Consider the following 17,694-nt stretch of genomic DNA (forward strand, 5'->3'; position numbering starts at 1 on the left):
CTGTTAGTTTGTTGACATCAGAAAAAAACAAGTGTATTTCTGGAGTAATTCAAGGGAACAAAACAGCCTTTGTACCAAAATTGCTGCACAAACTACATAGCATTATCTTATTTCTTAAAAAATTCTAGACACAGCTATGCACAAACTTATGTTGTACTACCATCAGTAGAGATACCCACAGGAGCAGGATTTTGAAGGTCAGTTCTATGGGTTCAGTCCTGAAGAAGGCACCTCCTTCTTCACACTATGAAACAGATGCTGAGAAGAAGAATTAATTTTCCTCTTTCCTTATCTTTGCATTCACTTTGACAGAGAAGAAACACTGTGTTGTAAGCAAAATTTTCAGTTGGGACTAAAAAGAAATCCTTTTCTTATTTTTAGTTTAAAAAAAAAAAAGAACCTAAGAAAAACACATTTATAATTCATCAGAAATAATGCTGACTGCGAAATATTAAGTCATTTTCATGCATTGCACAAAGATAAATGTGAGGAAAAAGAGAAAAAATAGGAGTGTTATGTGTTGCATTTGACACACTATATAATATATAAACACACACAAAGTTTATTGTAATGGTCCTTTCATCTGATGTTTGAAGAACTGAGATTTGTCATTTACCTTCTCCTTAATAGAGGGGAACTCTCTAAATGAAGTCCAAAGATCCATGAAAGAAGAGAGGTCTTATACTTTAGTAGGATCACCATCTGCTGCTTGCCCATACTCCCTTCAGCAATCAGAGGCCCCTAGACTCATGCACCTTGTGTTATATTCCTGCAAGAAAATGGGATGAGTGTGAACTGATGCTCAAGGCTGCTTTTAGGTGAAGTATTTTGACTAATGGAAGATTAGCACACAAACTGGGAAATGGCTAGTCACTGCTGCTTTGATCCCCTCTTTCACAGTGATCTTACACACAGTTGTCGAGGGGCATGCGAGGGGAGAAGCTCTTGCAAAGCCATTGCTCTCCCCATGTGCATTTGCTGAGCAGGAAACACCACGCACCATTCAGAGCACGGGCACCACATGCTCACTGCTTCACATTTTGGAAGGGTGTAAGTGTGGGGATTTTCAAAGGTATAATGTTGCTTTGTGCTATAAATTGCTTATCTATGTCCTTTAAAAAACTGAAAAGTGGCTTGATATTCCAAATACTAATGGTTCCATAAGCAGGGAGTTAATGAAGCATTTTAGTCCTCTCTTCCTCTCTCTCGGTTCTCTGCTGTTGAATAAAGGGTGAGCGTATTAGCCTTTCTTTCAGCGTGGTACCCAGCAGTTACTTTCCTCTGTCTGGATACAGATTCACACAAGGCATATAGGAATCTAGTATCTTGGATAGATGAACTCACTGTTGAAACAAGCTGACACTGACTGATGGATTCAAAGTTATTGAAGAAAGAGGTATACAGGCACACACACACGCACGCACACACGCATGCGGGCACACACCAAGTGTAATTGCACCTTCATAACAGCCTCTCTACATGCTGTAAAGGAGAAGGAAAAGGCACACACTGAAGTGTTTGGATATTTCCTTTCATTTTTAAATCATGGAAAAATGTAAAATGCTACCAAACTTGGACAGATTTTATACTCACTTCACACTAGAGCTAGACAGCAATAGGACAGTCATCTCACCCAACATGGGCTTGTAAAGATCACTCCCTGCCATCACCTAGAAATTTCATATAACACGTAGATTTCTAGCAAAGAGCTGGAACAATCACAGTTAATATTAAATAATTTTTTCTTGACCTTTGTAGCATTTTATTACTCAGGTTACAGGTAGTAATCACATTTTATTAGGGCATTCACTGATTCTGAAAGTTATGTGCATTTGCTCTTAAAACTGCATTGGCTGTTAGGTGCTGCTTTTTGACAGCAACCTTGCATTGTTAGCAGCAACCCATCTGGAGAGTCCAAATCCTTCTTTACCTGTGTAACGATTTGGAAACCATGCATGCATTCAGGAGTGAAAATTAGCCTCTGGAGTGCACTTGCCTTATAAAACTTTGATTTGGGGCGATTTGCTTCACTATAGCATAAGAAAATGGAGTAACAACTTGAACTATATGTCTGTAATGACTTGTGAGTGAGCTCCTAACTACACTTGAAAGAAAGTTCAACCATCCCTTGAACCTGTATGCTTCAGGCTGAACAATTCAGACAGATGTTTAATCACTTCATGTTCACTAGGAAATGGCTATTCAATGGCCGTAGAATTTAAAAGCGGCACTATAAGATGAATGCTTCATGTTATTTCTATATTGGCATTCCCTTTTAGAAGCATAAGTAAAAACAATTCAGCTGAATCCAACAGCTTTTATCCCACAGGTTTTATCACATAAATTTCAACCATCTCTTTTTTTTAATCATTAGATACCCTTTTAAATTTTTAGTAGCAGAAAAGCCCAGAGCTTTAGTGCAAGTTGATGCAAATGAAAAGAGATGAAAAAGGATTCTCCAACTTCTCAGAAAGGCAGGTGTAGACTGGGTAAAAGGTGAGTGCATTGTTTAACTGAATCTGCAGCGATAATTATAAGGAAAATATTTAACTTAGAGCAACACCAAAAAAAAAAACCATGACCCCGACACTTTCAACAGGTAATGCATCAAGTGTCAGGCTGAAAAAAGCTCTTCAAAAGAAAAATTATAATAAATCTGCAGTTGTTGGTTACAGTATGCTAAATATTGTGAAACGCTTTCCTAAAAGAAAGACACAGTGTGGTTTTGATAAGATCAAGGTGCATTTCAGCAAAGCATACACATTATTCTTCATTCTACTGTTTGGCAATTTCAATGGTCTTCAGAGAAAACAAAAGTTTATAATGATTAACGTTCTGTGCTGTGGGAAGCATACACTCTACAACAATACTACTCTTGTGTCGCACTAGCCTTCCTCATCTATAACATCAGCACAAATAGTTTTTCAGATGAGTAACTAGCATTTCTGAGATAAGTTCTTCCTTTAACTACAACTGATAATGCACGATTGTGCATTGCACTGTCAACAGGGGCCTCATTGAGCCTGACAAACTACCACCAAGTCCTGTACCAAAAGCCTAGAGCCTAGCTGAGTGGCAGTCCAGGGTTTAGCAGACAAATGTGACACTCCCATCCCCAACCCCAGACCATCTTTGTGTCCCATCAAGAGATAGTGTGTTACCACAGTGCTCAGGTTTAGACTTTTACACTTCAAATTGAGAGCCTGTTTCCTCCACTCCTGGAAATATCCTGCATGGCTTGCATTATATTGGCAAGATAAATTAGACAAACTAATAGTTGTGTCTAAATGTATTCTCATGCATGCCTGTTTCTAACCCTTGTTAACAGAGAACTCAGAAAAGTGATTTAAAGTCACCTTATAATTCCAGCTGGCAGTGGAAGAATTTGGGCATGCCGCCAGGGAATTCTGTGTTCAAACTTACATTCAGATATTTAACAGTATGAAGTTCATTGTGCAGACAAGGGATATCATGTGAATCTTTCACAGTGGACACAAAGAAACGTCACAGTTCCACCAGGCTCCGTGATTTTATTAAACCCCCAGGAAAAAAGGTCGATGGACTTGGTGGAGGGGGCACATCTCTGTCTATCTCTTTTCACAAAACTGTGCTTTTTTTAGTTTTAAATGGAGAACATTATTTCGTAGTGAAACTGAAGAATAAGCTAATGTAGGGAGTATAGTGCTTGGGGCATAGGCTCTTCTACTGCACTGTGACCCATCCTCATCCATTCCTATACCAAGACATACGAACTCCTCCCGACCCAGCTGTACAGCAGCTCTGTTCTGGTGCTTTTCTGACAAGAGCTGGGATGGCCAATGGCTGGGACAACAAGGGGAGCATGCAGGCTGCAGCCAGCCCTTCCCGAGTGCTGCAGCAGATAAAAGGCTTGCAAGTAGCAATTCCCTGCTGGGGCAGAGAAGAGAGAGTGAGAGCCCCAAAGGTTTCTTTCACACAGGTCACAATACTGAAATATTGCCAAATAATACTGGTACTGTGCACATTTCTACCGTGAGGTCACTGAAGATATGTTTCCAGGTCAACACACGCAGGGTAAAATCTTAAAACCTTATGACAATATAGTGCATTGCATCCTGCCATCTGCCTGTACACGAAACACCTCTCAGTGGATATTGCACGGGCAAACTGACTGCACAGTGTCTCATTCACCATGTCTGTTTACCTATCAGCATTCCAGATTCTGGGAGACCCTTTTTGCATAATGAGTTATGTTCTTACATTACTTTATTCTGTCTAGCTTGGTAATTAGTAGGCAGCCCAGTGGAATGGCTCTGCGTGGTCGTGGCAATGACCATTTGTCTTTCAGCTGATGATTTGAGGAATATGCTACAAGTAGTCCAAACAGCATGAGATAAAAGGTTATGGATGACTCAAAATTTTGACCTCTGTCCTTGTCCTCACTAAGCATAGGTAAATAAGATTTTGGTATAGGAAATAGGATTTACCTACTGCCATGTATTAATGTTATCAGAAAGCTACCCCTTGTTCCATATTTTTATCCCTACTGTTTGAGAGAGTAGTCAATGCATATGCCCGCTTTCACCTCTGGGACTTCTCCTGCCTGTGCTGGTGACCACCACTATCCTCTGCTTCTTTAACACAAAGCACTTGCTCCTTCTCTGCCCCAACAAGCATCACATACTGTCACACAAACCCTTTAAGTCTGCAGTCTGCATCTCACCCAGTCTCATCATCCTCACCTTCAAGGTTTTACCTGACATTCAACTTCCCTTATGTCTTCTCTCACTGCACCGCCTTCCCATTCTCCTCCTTTAAAGTCTCCTCCCAAGCACTCTCTTTGCTTCCGTTGTCACTTCGCAGCAGTTTTACAAGTGATGTTTTACTCCTTTCATACTCATAACGTTATTACTCTTTCATGCCACCTTGCATGCTGGAAATGGTCTCCTATTTCTTTTGAGTCACACACTCTCCCTTAGTTTCCTCCACATCTTTCCTTAAAAGCTATTTCTTCAGCAACAACTTCCAGTTATGCTATCCCCACTGGGTGTCTTCATCTAAATGCCACTGGCCAGAGAGGACCTAAATTTAACCATCTGGGCACAGTCTTCACTCACGCTTTTGCTCAAGGCTAGATAGCTGTCAAATGGGTATCTCATTTGACAACTTGCTTAGGTAAGCATGGGTTACATTATCCTTATGTCAATGTTCTGTCATGGCAGGAGCAGCTGCAGATTTGGGGACTGCTCTTGCAGCAGCCGGTTGTTGGCCATGTGATGTTCTGTTTTTATTATAAGCATTCCCACTAGTTAGGACAAAGGACACTTTTTTCTTGTTCTTAAAACATTGATAATACTCTTAAAGATCTCCACAAACTGGAAAAATCTCAAAGTTTAGCCAGTAGCACAAGTTTACGAGCTTGTTTCTAATTCAGTGTACACCATGACTGAAAATTATGTTGATTACAGGAAAGTCCCAGAACTAAGTTATCTTGGTGACAGAACCTTATCTTCTCACCTGTTTACCCTGTTAATGGCGGACTAGCATGCTCTGGCTTTGGAGTCAGAAGACTGAAGTCCACAAGGTGCTTTTTCTGCAAAGGACCTTCCTCTTCAGAACTCACTGTCTACTTTGGCCACCAAAACTTAAGACTCTTTGCCTTCAGGGTCAGTTTAAGGCACATACTGGTTTTGGTGAAAGGCTTATTTTTTTGTTTTGCCAGATAATATGCTTCTACAACACATTTACTGACGTGCCACGGAAACACGAAGGTGTTTGTGTTCTGGCTGAAGTTACAAACATCATAAAGTTTACCAGCTCATTCCAACATAAGAAGTGATGTGTTACCATTTTTGTTCAATATGATCTATGCCGTTTTCTTTTTTTCATTTCATATGCATTAGCAGAGATAAAGTATATGTTTTTCCTCATCTACATGGCTTGAACTGATCACTTGCCCTACATTTTAGTAATCCATGACCCTCCTTAAAGTAATCTCTGCTTCTTTCAGCATTCTGCTGCCCCACCAGCTTTCTTAAAATGGTAAAAGCAGCTGGATCTAATAGTCTTCTGAAGGCAATACTGTGTTTCGGAAGTGTATTGTGCTTTTTATGCTACCCATTTTATAGACTTTCACTGGTTAAATTACAGTGAATACGGAGGACCAGATTTTCTGAACCACTAGCAGATGTTCACTGTTGCTAGTTTTATGAGTCTTGTAGAACAGCAGGAACAGACTATGTGCAAAACATTTTTTTTTGTGATTTTGCCATCTCATACTGTTCTCACAGCACTGGCTCGGTAATGATATGATAAAGCTTGGGAGGTAAGCTTTAATTGCAGACAAGCTGCTGTTGGGGCCTTCAGAAAGCCAGACCTGTAAAGTGTAGTTTGTTTTCAAAAGCCTGTGGCTGAGACAGATGGGTTAGCTGGAAATATGTCATTTATAATATAATCAAATACTTGGCCTCTTATTCAGGTATTAGTTGTTATGACTATGGCTGCTGAATGTTTAAACTGTCTCACAGTTTGTTCCATTCAGATGTAAGCTGTGATAGCTTTCTGTGAAATGCTAATTTTGGATGAAATTATCATGTTAGCATGAGTTATTTGATTTTTGTAACATCTTGTTGTACAGAGGAGAAAATGGTCGCAAAACGGTTTCATATAAAAAGCAAGAGTACTAGAATGTGTACATTTCAAAAATTTTCTTCAAATAATGCCTTATTTTAAACCTGGCCCAAGTTTTGGTAGGGAGTGTATTAATGTGGTAATTTAGAGGCCTCTCTTGAGCTAACAAGTCACTTGGTTGAAATGGTTTTGTGGTCAAATACATGTTGGGAAGAGATCTTCAATATACAATCAGCCTTGCTCTGTGATCTGAACAGAAATGAATTATCATGGGCACAGACAGCATAGGGACGGAGCAAGGCTGAGTTTGTGATAGCACTGGCTTTACTTTGACTAAGTAATATATCCATCTACAGAGTCCACACCTCTTTCTTTCCTCCACCTCTATTGCCAGTGCATATGTAGCTTATAGGAGTTATGTGAGTATACATGTATTAACTGTGACTATAGGCAGAACAGCAACAGTAATAAAAGATTGTTCTTAATACAAAGCATGCAAAATATTTGAAATATCAGAACTGAGAGTGTTTGTACAATACTAATTCAGCCCCTTTGTCTCTATGCACAGATCTGTTATAATATAAAAGCAGATTGAAGATAAGAATAGGACAGACAATCTTAACACAAACACTAGCTAATTCTGCAGTGCTTGATTTTGCAACCTTAAGATATTATTCTAGCACCCATATTTGGATATAGTTTTCCTTGGGTTTTTTGGTTTTGTTTTTTTTTAAAAAAAAAAGCAAAGAGAGGGGAGGAATAAACAAACAAACAAACAAACAAACAAAGAAAAAAAAACAAAGTAAGCAACCAACCAACCAAAAACAAAACAAACAAAAACCCCATGAAAATTATATCATCCTTTAGGTAAAGCAGTAGTGGAGAGAATGAACTGTGCAGTTTTCCAGCACAGATACCTGCTGCAGTCAAGGAGCAAGCAAAAGTAAGAACCAAGGGTCCTAGTGCAGGCTGTGCGTGAGAACGTGACCTGCTGCACACAGGTTCTTTTGCCCTTTTCTCCCCGCTGGCTCTGTGCTAATCTGCTCCCTTTCTCTCCTGATTTCATTTTCTTGCACAGTCCAGCAAGAGGGAATAATTTGAGACAGCTACCTAAAGAGGAGAGACTGAGACAAGAACAGCTGAGACAAGACTGTGAGTGGGGACAAGGGAAGTTAAGGTGAATGAAGGAGGCAAAGAGACATTCAGCAGCACCCTATTTGTTCAGCAGCGCCCTATTTATTCAGCTGAGAATAGCAATTTTGTGGACACATAATTTTTGATAGCATTTCTGTTCTCATGATGTCAACCAGATGCTTGAAGAAGGACTGACTCCATAGTGTGACCAATGCTTTTGTTTGTTTTACAGGTTGATGACCAAATGAAGTTGCTTCAGAACTGCTGGAGTGAACTCTTAATTCTAGATCATATTTACCGGCAAGTGGTACACGGGAAAGAAGGCTCCATCCTTCTGGTTACCGGGCAACAAGTGAGTATGTGAGCTCAGGGAAGTATTGATGGCTTTTTAATAATAATTTTCAAAATAGCAGGAGTTTAACTAGGTCAGAAGCACTCCTGTGTTCTCAGAGATTCTCCACAAATAATGTAGCTAAAATGGCTTGTGCACTCTGTTCCTAGTATGCTGATTACAGTTAAACTTATAAAAGCAGATATAATCATAAGCACTTTGCTTTTCAAATATACTTGTATACTTCAGTGATTGAAAAATAGCAGATAAGAAGTGTTTCTCAAGAAGTTGTATTTCCTTGGGGTTAAAATGGTTTCTGACAGCAACACCACCACTCCCAAACTTGATGCTTTAGGTCTAAACAATGATAGCTTATTTTCCCTTCAGAATTGTGGTTTACTCAAAAGAATCACTATCTGGGTCAGAAACCTAGAGAACCTGCAGCTATGACCTCAGAAATATCTTACTTTTTGAAAAGTATGCACATGCATGAGAAACTGGGCAGCTGAGACATCTAATCCCAGGAAAATTATTCAGTCCATGGGCTATAAATGCAGGTATTGTCTCAGGAGCTGTCTCACGGTAAGCACCCTGCAGTTTCTGCACAGCTTTGCAAGGGTTAATTTTCTTCAGGTGTCAGATGCATAGATCTCCCAAAATGCAAGAGCAATAATGTGGCAAATATTAGGAAAACTGTGAGAAAACCCAAAGGAAATAGAAAGTTTTGTCTCCCTCATACTTTCCAAAGCACAAAGAACTTGACAGTAAAATAACCTTATTCCTAAGGTTCTTATTCTGGTTTTAACAGAAAATAAATCACTGTATCGAAGAGAAGCAAAGTGTGCCTGTATATTATGTTCCTGATTCAAAGCAAAAACAAACCATGGCCCATCAGTATTTAAGTAGCTGCAAATTGAACTGCCTCAATTTATGCATGTATAGGAAAGGGCTCCTTTTTCTGAGATACATCATTTATGTCTGCATGTTGTGCAATCTGCTCACAGCTTTCATTATAATTTTAAAACTGTAGCCATTTCTTAACACTGAGAACATGTGTTTATAAGAACCAGAAGGAGAAATAACTGTTTGCATTTATGATTAAAAGGTGTACAGTAGAAGGGAGAAATGATCGGCTTGTCCAAAAAAAGAAGTGGGAAAAAGCAAATTTTAGCTATGGAACTGACTCCTGCACCTTTGTGGAAAGTCACTAACCCATCTGAGATAAAATTGTGCTCCTTAATTATAAAAGCAAAAATTAGTTGCATTACTCTTGATTTGTATTGGTGCTATTGGGAAAATGGCTGGTCCCATCTCCATTTCATCATTTGCAAAACATGGACAATTGTACCAGCAATTATTTTATTTACCACACAGGGTGCTTTTCTTATTCCTTTGTTTATAAAGCTGTAAGTATACCGACAGTTTTCTGTTCCTGAGAGAACTGCTAAATTAGTGTCTCATTTGTTATGTGATTAGCTAGTTTTTAAAGGTTCTGAGTGCCTAAGTCCCACTGAAATCATTAGAGACATCTAAATACCCTTAAATTCTAGCCATTGTCCCCATTTTTCCACAGTAATAATTCTTACCTCATTAGCCACTTTTATCTTTTCTTGCAAAAAAAACCAACCCAGCTGTACATGATCTCAAGGCAAAGCAGAGCATTTCATCACTGTTGGACAACAGGTAGCAGGATGCTTATTAAATGTACTGCTTGCAAATCATCAGCTGGTTTTGGAAGTTATATATTTCCAGGCAGAATTATCATCTCCGACTAAATTTAAATGTGCCTAAATTGGACTGATTGCATCCATTTTTACCCCAGGTTTGTCAAATAGGTTTAATACATCCTCTTTTCAACCCAATTTCACGTCCCTCTGCCAAAGTTTGTCATTTTGAAGTCGGTGCAAGCACTCCCAGAGTCTCCCATCATCTTCTGTACATTCCTCTTCGCACTTAGGCTGCTTGGAAAGCAAGGAGCCATATTACAAGAACAGCAAAAAAGAACACTACATTCAGTCCCTTCCCTTATGGATGGACTTCTTCCCATTCCACGCTTGCTAACGACTGGAGAACATACTCGCAGTGCATGCACCACAGATTCTCCTTGAGAAACAGGGAGACAACAGACCTGAAGTAAATATGCAGTCTCTAAATCTACATGTAATGTCATGTATTGTCCTGATTTCATTCAGTTCTGGTCACTGCCATCCTAAATTAAAAGCCAGATTTCTTACAGGAGCGAGCACAGCTGCACTGACTGCGCCTGCTCTGGCGGAGCTGTGTACAGCACACATGCTCAAAGAAAGACCACTGGTAGTTGAGGTATTGCAGAAGTGCCACCGCTGTGCCGGTACGCGAGCTGTATGCCATTTTTCACTCAAAAGCATTTACTTTAAAACATCATCTATTTAAATGATTTTCATGGGTGAAAATCATTCACTGAAGAAAGTCTTTTAATTAGATGGACAAAGCTGGGTGAGCTAAGCAGAAGGTTTAAAATACCTAGAATTGCCAGAGCCACAAATCTTAAAATCCCAGAATAATCCAGGCTGGAAGAGATTTTAAGGAGTCTCTAGTGCAACCCTCTGTTCAAAGGAGGTTTGTCCAGTTGAGCTTTGAAAACACCCAAGGATGGAAACCACAGAACCTCCCTACACGGTCGATGCCACTGTCAGACCACCTTCATGGGGAGAAAATTTTTCCTTAGTTCTGGTCTAAATCTCTCTTTTTTTCAACTTATACTTGATGCTGGTCACTCTCCTCCTCCTTGAGCCCTGCTGCAAAGCACAGAGAGCTTGGGAGGCCCCGTTAGTAAAGATTGAGGCAAAGGTGGCACTGAGTGCCTCAGCCTTGCCTGTGTTTGCTGCCACTAAATCACCAGCTGAATCCAGCAGCAGTCCCACATTTTCCTTGTTCATACCTTCACTAGCAGTTTGACATCCCTCACAAGTCTCAACTCTAGCTGAACACTGGCTTTTTTAACATCATCCCTACATTCCTGAACAGTGCTGCTAAATTACTTGTTCTGAGCCATTCCTGGCTTCAGCTGCTGTATACTGCCTTTTAGCTTTGTAACTCAACTGTGAGTTACTTGTTTAGCCAAGTCAATCCAATACAACTGCTTCTTTTCCTGAGTGTCAAGACGGACCAACTCAGTCTGTTGTCATTCTAAGATGCCGTGCCAGTTCAAATGTATTTATGAAAGGACAATTATGACTATGCCTGTCTCCTCTATATTAACTGTAAAATAATTCTGGAAAGTCACACTTCTAGACCCAGGCATTGTGAGTCTTTGCTATTGCACTAAATGCTGCATACTTTGTGGTTGCTGCCCTGATCCTTTCAGTTCCTCCAGTAGAGGAAGGGAAATAACCATGCCACCATCTCATAAAAATTAATTGATTAAAGGTGCAGAAAGCACTCTGACACTTCTGATGAAAAGTGCTGCAGCTGTTTGTATTTACTGCTACCAGCAAAGCACTATCAGCAAAATTACAGTCAATCATCTGGCTTTCAAAGATATTAACTTTAAACTGAGGACCTGAGCTAGATAACCTACTTTATTACTGAGAGATCATGATTATTGTCACAAGTTAGCAAATTTAAGACCTCAGAAGCCTCACCCCTTGCTTTCTTTAATATATCCTTCCATAAAAGCTACTCATAAACACAGTCCTTTTTACAATCACAATCAAGGGGGAAACTGTAAGGGGGGAACTTATCCCTTAGTTAGAACATGCCTGCTTTCTCCACTTAGGCTGCACAGACTCTGTTCCTCAGACACAAAAGTCAAACTTCATCCAGCTCCCCAGGGCCATACCACTGTCAATTCCATACTAGGTATCTAAAACAGGCTGGTAGTTGGAAGCATACTTGATAATTTTCAAATGCATTGGCTCAAACCCCGTTACCTTAGGGCATTCCTATCACATTTCCATACATCTGCATTTCCCTCAAGCCATTGGCTTATGAGTTTTACCCAGTGTCAATTCACTGTTCCTACTTTGATGGGGAAAAAACGCAGTCAGCAACAAAGTAGTAAGCATTGGCCCTTGCACAAAAAAAAAAAAAAAAAATTGTGTCTTATTTTATTTTGTTATTTATTTGGTTGGAGTTTCATAAATGAAGCTCTTTTGCCTTTATGTGTTTCAAGAAAGCAGTTTTTTCAGATCATTACAATTCCTCAGCAGTTCCTCAGAAACAAGTTCCTCCCTATGCTGCACACTTCATTTTCTGCACTAAGTACTGCCCCTCAGCAGTAGCAATTACCATTTCAAAAGGAAATAAAGTAGCACAAATGCATTTTACAACTCTCCAAATTTCATAATAGAAAACAGCTAAGGAATGATTTGCAACGTGGTGGTTAATTGTAAATCATTGCCATTACGCTCTCCACACGCCAAGCTTCATAGGCTTGCCATGTGGCACGTAATTTTAACAGACCATTTCTAATTATAGAAGTTTAATTCCTCCAACTTGAGCACTTTCCTTTTGTATCTTCTACACCAGCAATACAGTGCCAGCTTCCAAGATCCAGCACACACAGGATAGATACCAAAGCTCTGTACAGAGTATCATTGTTCATGCGTTTTTCATGCAGCAGTCAACACACAACACATGAATTTTAGCCTCAGCTGCCCAGACCTGAGCTGCTCATTTTTTTATACCTACATTCTACTCATTGTTGCCAAATCTTCCCTCTGCTGAGTTTGGTCAAAGCCTTTCAGATTAAAAAGGCTGTCCAAAAATGTGCCTAAATATCAGATTTTTTTGAGATTATTGTAACTATTGATTTAGTTAAAGTCATCACACAAATACATTTTTCTGCCTTGATTTGTATTCTAAAGCATAGCGTCAGAGAAGAGCATGAGAGAGAACCAAGATCTTGATAGTGCTGTGTTTTGAAGCAAATGAAAATTTAACTTCAATTTAGATCATCATTTTGTGGCTTAAACCTCTCCCTAGATCTTTCAGCTCTGCCTTGTTGAAAGGTGGTGATGTGTGGCCTGGGGAATTTTGTGTGGCAATGTAATCTCTGTTAGACTTACCCACTTCCAAAGAAGGCTTCTGCTATCCCCATGTAGCTGTATTTGCTGAGGCCTTTGGAGAATCTGTTGGTCTAGAGAACAGACTTGCAAGTTCAAGGAAAGACCACCTCGCCACCGAAAAGAGGTTCTCAAGAGGCAGCTGAACTTTCAAACTGTGAGCTACAGATGACTATCACAAAGAAAGAGCAGCCTTGCAGAAGTACCACTTCTACAAAAAGTTACAACAGTGTTAGAGGAAGGAGTGTCTCTGAAGGACAGGAGAAAGCAGCTGGCAAAAAGAGTAGATAAGGAAACTGGCTTTTTTGTTCATCCTAAGAAATTACTAAAAATACATACACTAGTCATAGGTATAGAAAGCTAATGGAAAGCTATTACTTATGTTCTTGGAGATTAGTATTTTTTAAATTTTTTTTTTTCCATTAGATTTATGAGTGCAGTCAGTGAGGCTTCATGGTTGTAACTGGCAGAAAAGAGATATTGGCATCTGGGGGCCAAATCTAGAAGTCCTTACATAGGCAAACAAACACAGGATTTGATTCAAGGCGGATACAAACGAGGTAAAACAATCATAATTTGCTAGTTTTTGTTGTATTTATTCTTTTGTATCCAAGCTTGCATAGTTCCTCACTCTAGAGGTTTCTGCTTAAAGGAAAAGAAAACACAGTTGTGCTAGTTGTTAAAAGCACCTCATGCCTTATAAAGATATTATGCTAGCTGCTTTTTGGGGCTAAACTAGATGTTCTCAGTTAAACTAGGTAAACCACATCAAAATTCAGTTATAATCATGAAATGCCCAATTCATTAAACATTTTGGGCCTTCCAAGTAGCTATGGACACACCTGTGAACAAACTAATCCAAATTTACATTTGCTTTGCTATGTTGCCATGAAACCAACATAGCACTATGATTTTAAGCCTAAAACTCCAGTTCCAGTGAAAAGTCATGGAGAGGGCACCCAACATGAATCCCTGCATGCCAGAACTGTTCTGTTTCCCACATGCTAACTCTGTTGTGTTCATAGGAAACACATTTCTTCTGTATTTTGTGCACATTGCTCCCATAAAAAGAACAAAAGCTATTTGCCTGGAGTCTGGCAGCATTTCTTCAAGGCTGCTAGTCCTCCCTACAAGTCCCATACTAGTGAACTAATTTCTCCATATAAATTCATGTAAAGTCCCATGTTCGATTTTAAGCTTGCCCAACATAAGACAAGTTGTTCAGAGACCTAACCCAAAGAAGAAAGCACCGCATCAGTCTGTCCCAACTGCCTATTGGAATAGTGATACTGATGGGATTCAAAGTGAATACATCCAGTCTCCCATTGATGGGAAAGGATTTAAAACAGCAGAGTAGAAATTTGTGTAAGGTAAGAAGGTAATAAGGGGAAATGAACTTACATGGTTAAAAGCTCCTGAAGAAACTGTCTCTGTTAGCACAGCCCTTGCGATGTTACCTAAATATTCACAAAAAATTTCCAGTGATGATCTGTCTTCGATGAAGTTTATGGATATTCAATCTCAGCAGCGATTCCATATCTTCTCATCCCTATATAAAAAACACACAGTGCATTGCAACGCTTTGATAAAGAAATTCATTCTATTGTGCTCTAGGTTAGCTATGTTCTGCACATTAATTTAACATTTTCATACTAATAATTTGAAGAACCCAATAGTCACCATTACTAGAGTGGAAAATTTAATAGTACTGATTAAAAAAAGCTATCTGCATAAAACTTAACAATAATTTTATTATTATGTGTTTTATAACATAAATATATCTACTATAAATTAATCTATATATGATCAACTGCAGGGCATAGAATTTTTCTAGTCTTGATGTACTAGTTCTTCTGAAACTAAGTTAGACAAAGTAAATGCCGTACTTTGCGAGTGTTACTATTTGCATATTATAGCTAATTAGCAAGCACAATAACATCCATGGGGAAAGGTCCACTGGCAACTTAATTCATTATCTTCTATTATTGTGTATCATGTTAAAATGACAAGCATCTGACGCTGTATAAGTCATCACAATTTTAATTAATATACCCAAACCTGGGTGTAAGCATATCTGCTGGTTTTGTCCATGCTGAGTCCTCCTCAATTTTTGTACGTAGGTGCCTCTTCAAAGTATTTTTCCATGTTCATTTGCTTAGAAACATAACAGAAATACTGCTTTAAATGTTTCTAATGAAAGAATTATATGAAAAGCTCAAAATGAGTTTAATAATCACTGTAGTTGCCACTGAAATATGTATTTCAAGAAACAGTGGAAGAGCAGTTATGTTTGTGGTAGTAAATTAACTTGCTTGCTCTATACTGTGCTGAATCCTTCTGCGAGAAAGGCTCATCCACCCACAGAGCCTACTCACAGGCTCTCAGCAGGGTCAGGACTTCAAAACCCAGGGCAGACAATTGCTGGCCTCTCCCCAGGCTTTCAGTGTAGTTTGTAACTGAGGAGGGAGCGGTGTGGGAGTAGCCCCCCACCAGCAGCAGGGAGGAGCAGGATGGTCCCTTTGCTGCACCTAGGCACCCACTGCCTCCTTTGCCTTCGTGTCCCAAACACACAGTGATCTAATTTACTGAATTAAATACGAAATCAGTCTTTCACTAACCTGAACTACCTTAGTCTGCTAGTACATTTGTTCATTATGCAGGTACTGTATACAGCCATGGCAGGGGCTTTATTCCTTACTTGCACAATTCCTGTTCTGGCTGAAAGGAATGGCATTCAGTGATAGTCAGTACCTGGTAACAGCCTTCAGCAAGTAAAATCACTCTAATCCTATATTCCTGAGACTGTTTCAAACTCACTGAAGCATTGAAAAGGGATGGTACAGGTCCACACAACACTTACACACCATATGACCCCACTGTCGTATCCCAGAAATCAAACAGTTTAATTTTAGAAGAAGGAAGGAACCTGATTCTACTGTTGAATGTTAGGCTCCATTTTCTGGGCATAAGAGGAGTCAGTACCAGAGGCCACTACCTGACTCCACCAGAAAGTTTCCATCTAAGCCCAGTGAAACCAGGGATTTGGCTTCAAGAATCATTCATTAACATGATAAATCATTTGCAAAACAAAAAAGCACAAGTGCTGCCTGCATTTCTGGTCTTCAGCCTCAGCATTTATTTAGCCCAGGGTATAGTTTTGTGCTGTAAAAAAAGGTTTGTCTTTTGTTCTGCCTTGAACAATATCTCACTGGGTTAAATGAGACCTTTGTGTGAGAAAAAACTTGCAGAATTCGTCACTTCCATCTCTCTTACCCCCCTGTTTATCAGTTGAGAAATTATCTGATAGCTGAATATCTAAATGGTGTGGAACTCAAAGTATTTTACTATGATATTTGTTTTAAAGTAGTATTTTCATAAACATTCAGCACTGGCCTAATTTGCTTTCACTGACAGTACAGGGAGTTGGACTTTTAAGTCACTCTCAAGTGTATCAAGAAAAGGATTTAGAAAGAAGTACACAGTATTTCCATGTCTTTCTGCAGTCCCATATAAGTTATGACCCTCTTACTAATAACATTTTTTTTTTTCCCTCTGCTGCTAGTGCCTCTGTACTGCCCTGCCCTCTTGCAGAGGCTGCAGCCTCACCCACCCAGCCCTTACTGCTGCGATGCAGGGAGCAGGAAGGCTAGCAGCAAGCTAGGTGGTAACACTAAGAGGGGTAGCCTTGGGAAATGCTGAGGAGGTACGACATGAACGCTGCCTGTCCAAGGGACTTACACACATTTTTCTGCTTGGGATTCCCAGCTTGAAGTTTCTTCCTAGAGTTAAGCACCAAACAAATCCTTCCTCTCCAAACCAAGCCAAAGGTCCCCCTCTTTCTGCTCAATACCAATGATCAGAAGATATCCACAAGATATGCCATATTTACCTGAAGAAACTTGACATTTCTCACTTTCAGAGAGATACCCCAAATGCCAGGCTACAGCCTTATTTAATTCATGCACTCTTTAAACTGGACATTTGACCCCGGATTTCCCATACCTCAGTGGCTCCAGCTAAAGAAATCCTGCCTTTGGCATTTTTGCTGCCTTAGGTAGATGAAAGCCACATAGTCCATAAATCTAAGAAGAGCTGTATCATGAGCTGGACATACAGTTATTTGCTACTGTCATGACTTGGGTAGTCCCAGCCATGCGTAGGGGCAGTTCGGCACCCAGAGGGCTGTGAGGACTACAAGCACAAAGTTAGGTGGCAGCAGAGTATCTAATTTTAGATTTAGGCACTTCAGCTAGAAAATGGTATACTACAACATAGCCTAGTGATGTTGATTCTAATCTTAAACATGCCAGCTTAAGCACCAGAATGGTGACAACAGGCAGCAGTGTAAATTATTCAGTGCTGTTCTGTCTGCGTTGCTTTGGTACCAAGCTAATCCAGTTAAACCTCTATCATTACTTCTTCGTCATTACTATATTCGTCATGCAAGATAGCACTGTGCACTGGTACAGCAGAAATTCACACTTTCATTTGTCTGCGCAGCTGTAATTTTACACCCATCATTTTCCTTCCAAATTAGGTTATGTGGAAGCTTCACCAAAGCTTCTCTTTTCAAAA

General features: G+C 39.7%; 1 protein-coding gene across 2 annotated transcripts in view; it reads left to right on the top strand.

Moving 5' to 3' along the window:
- Window positions 1-17,694, top strand: part of NR5A2 (nuclear receptor subfamily 5 group A member 2) — a 93,722-nt gene that overhangs the window by 45,003 nt on the left and 31,025 nt on the right. For both annotated transcript variants that reach the window (XM_086462580.1, XM_086462582.1), the window contains exon 6: window positions 7,976-8,095. In XM_086462580.1, coding sequence (XP_086318706.1) covers window positions 7,976-8,095 — 120 coding nt within the window. The remainder of the gene's footprint in view (window positions 1-7,975; window positions 8,096-17,694) is intronic.

Source organism: Leptosomus discolor, chromosome 3 (genome assembly GCF_034619465.1).
Source record: "Leptosomus discolor isolate bLepDis1 chromosome 3, bLepDis1.hap2, whole genome shotgun sequence".
NCBI lineage: Eukaryota > Metazoa > Chordata > Aves > Leptosomiformes > Leptosomidae > Leptosomus > Leptosomus discolor.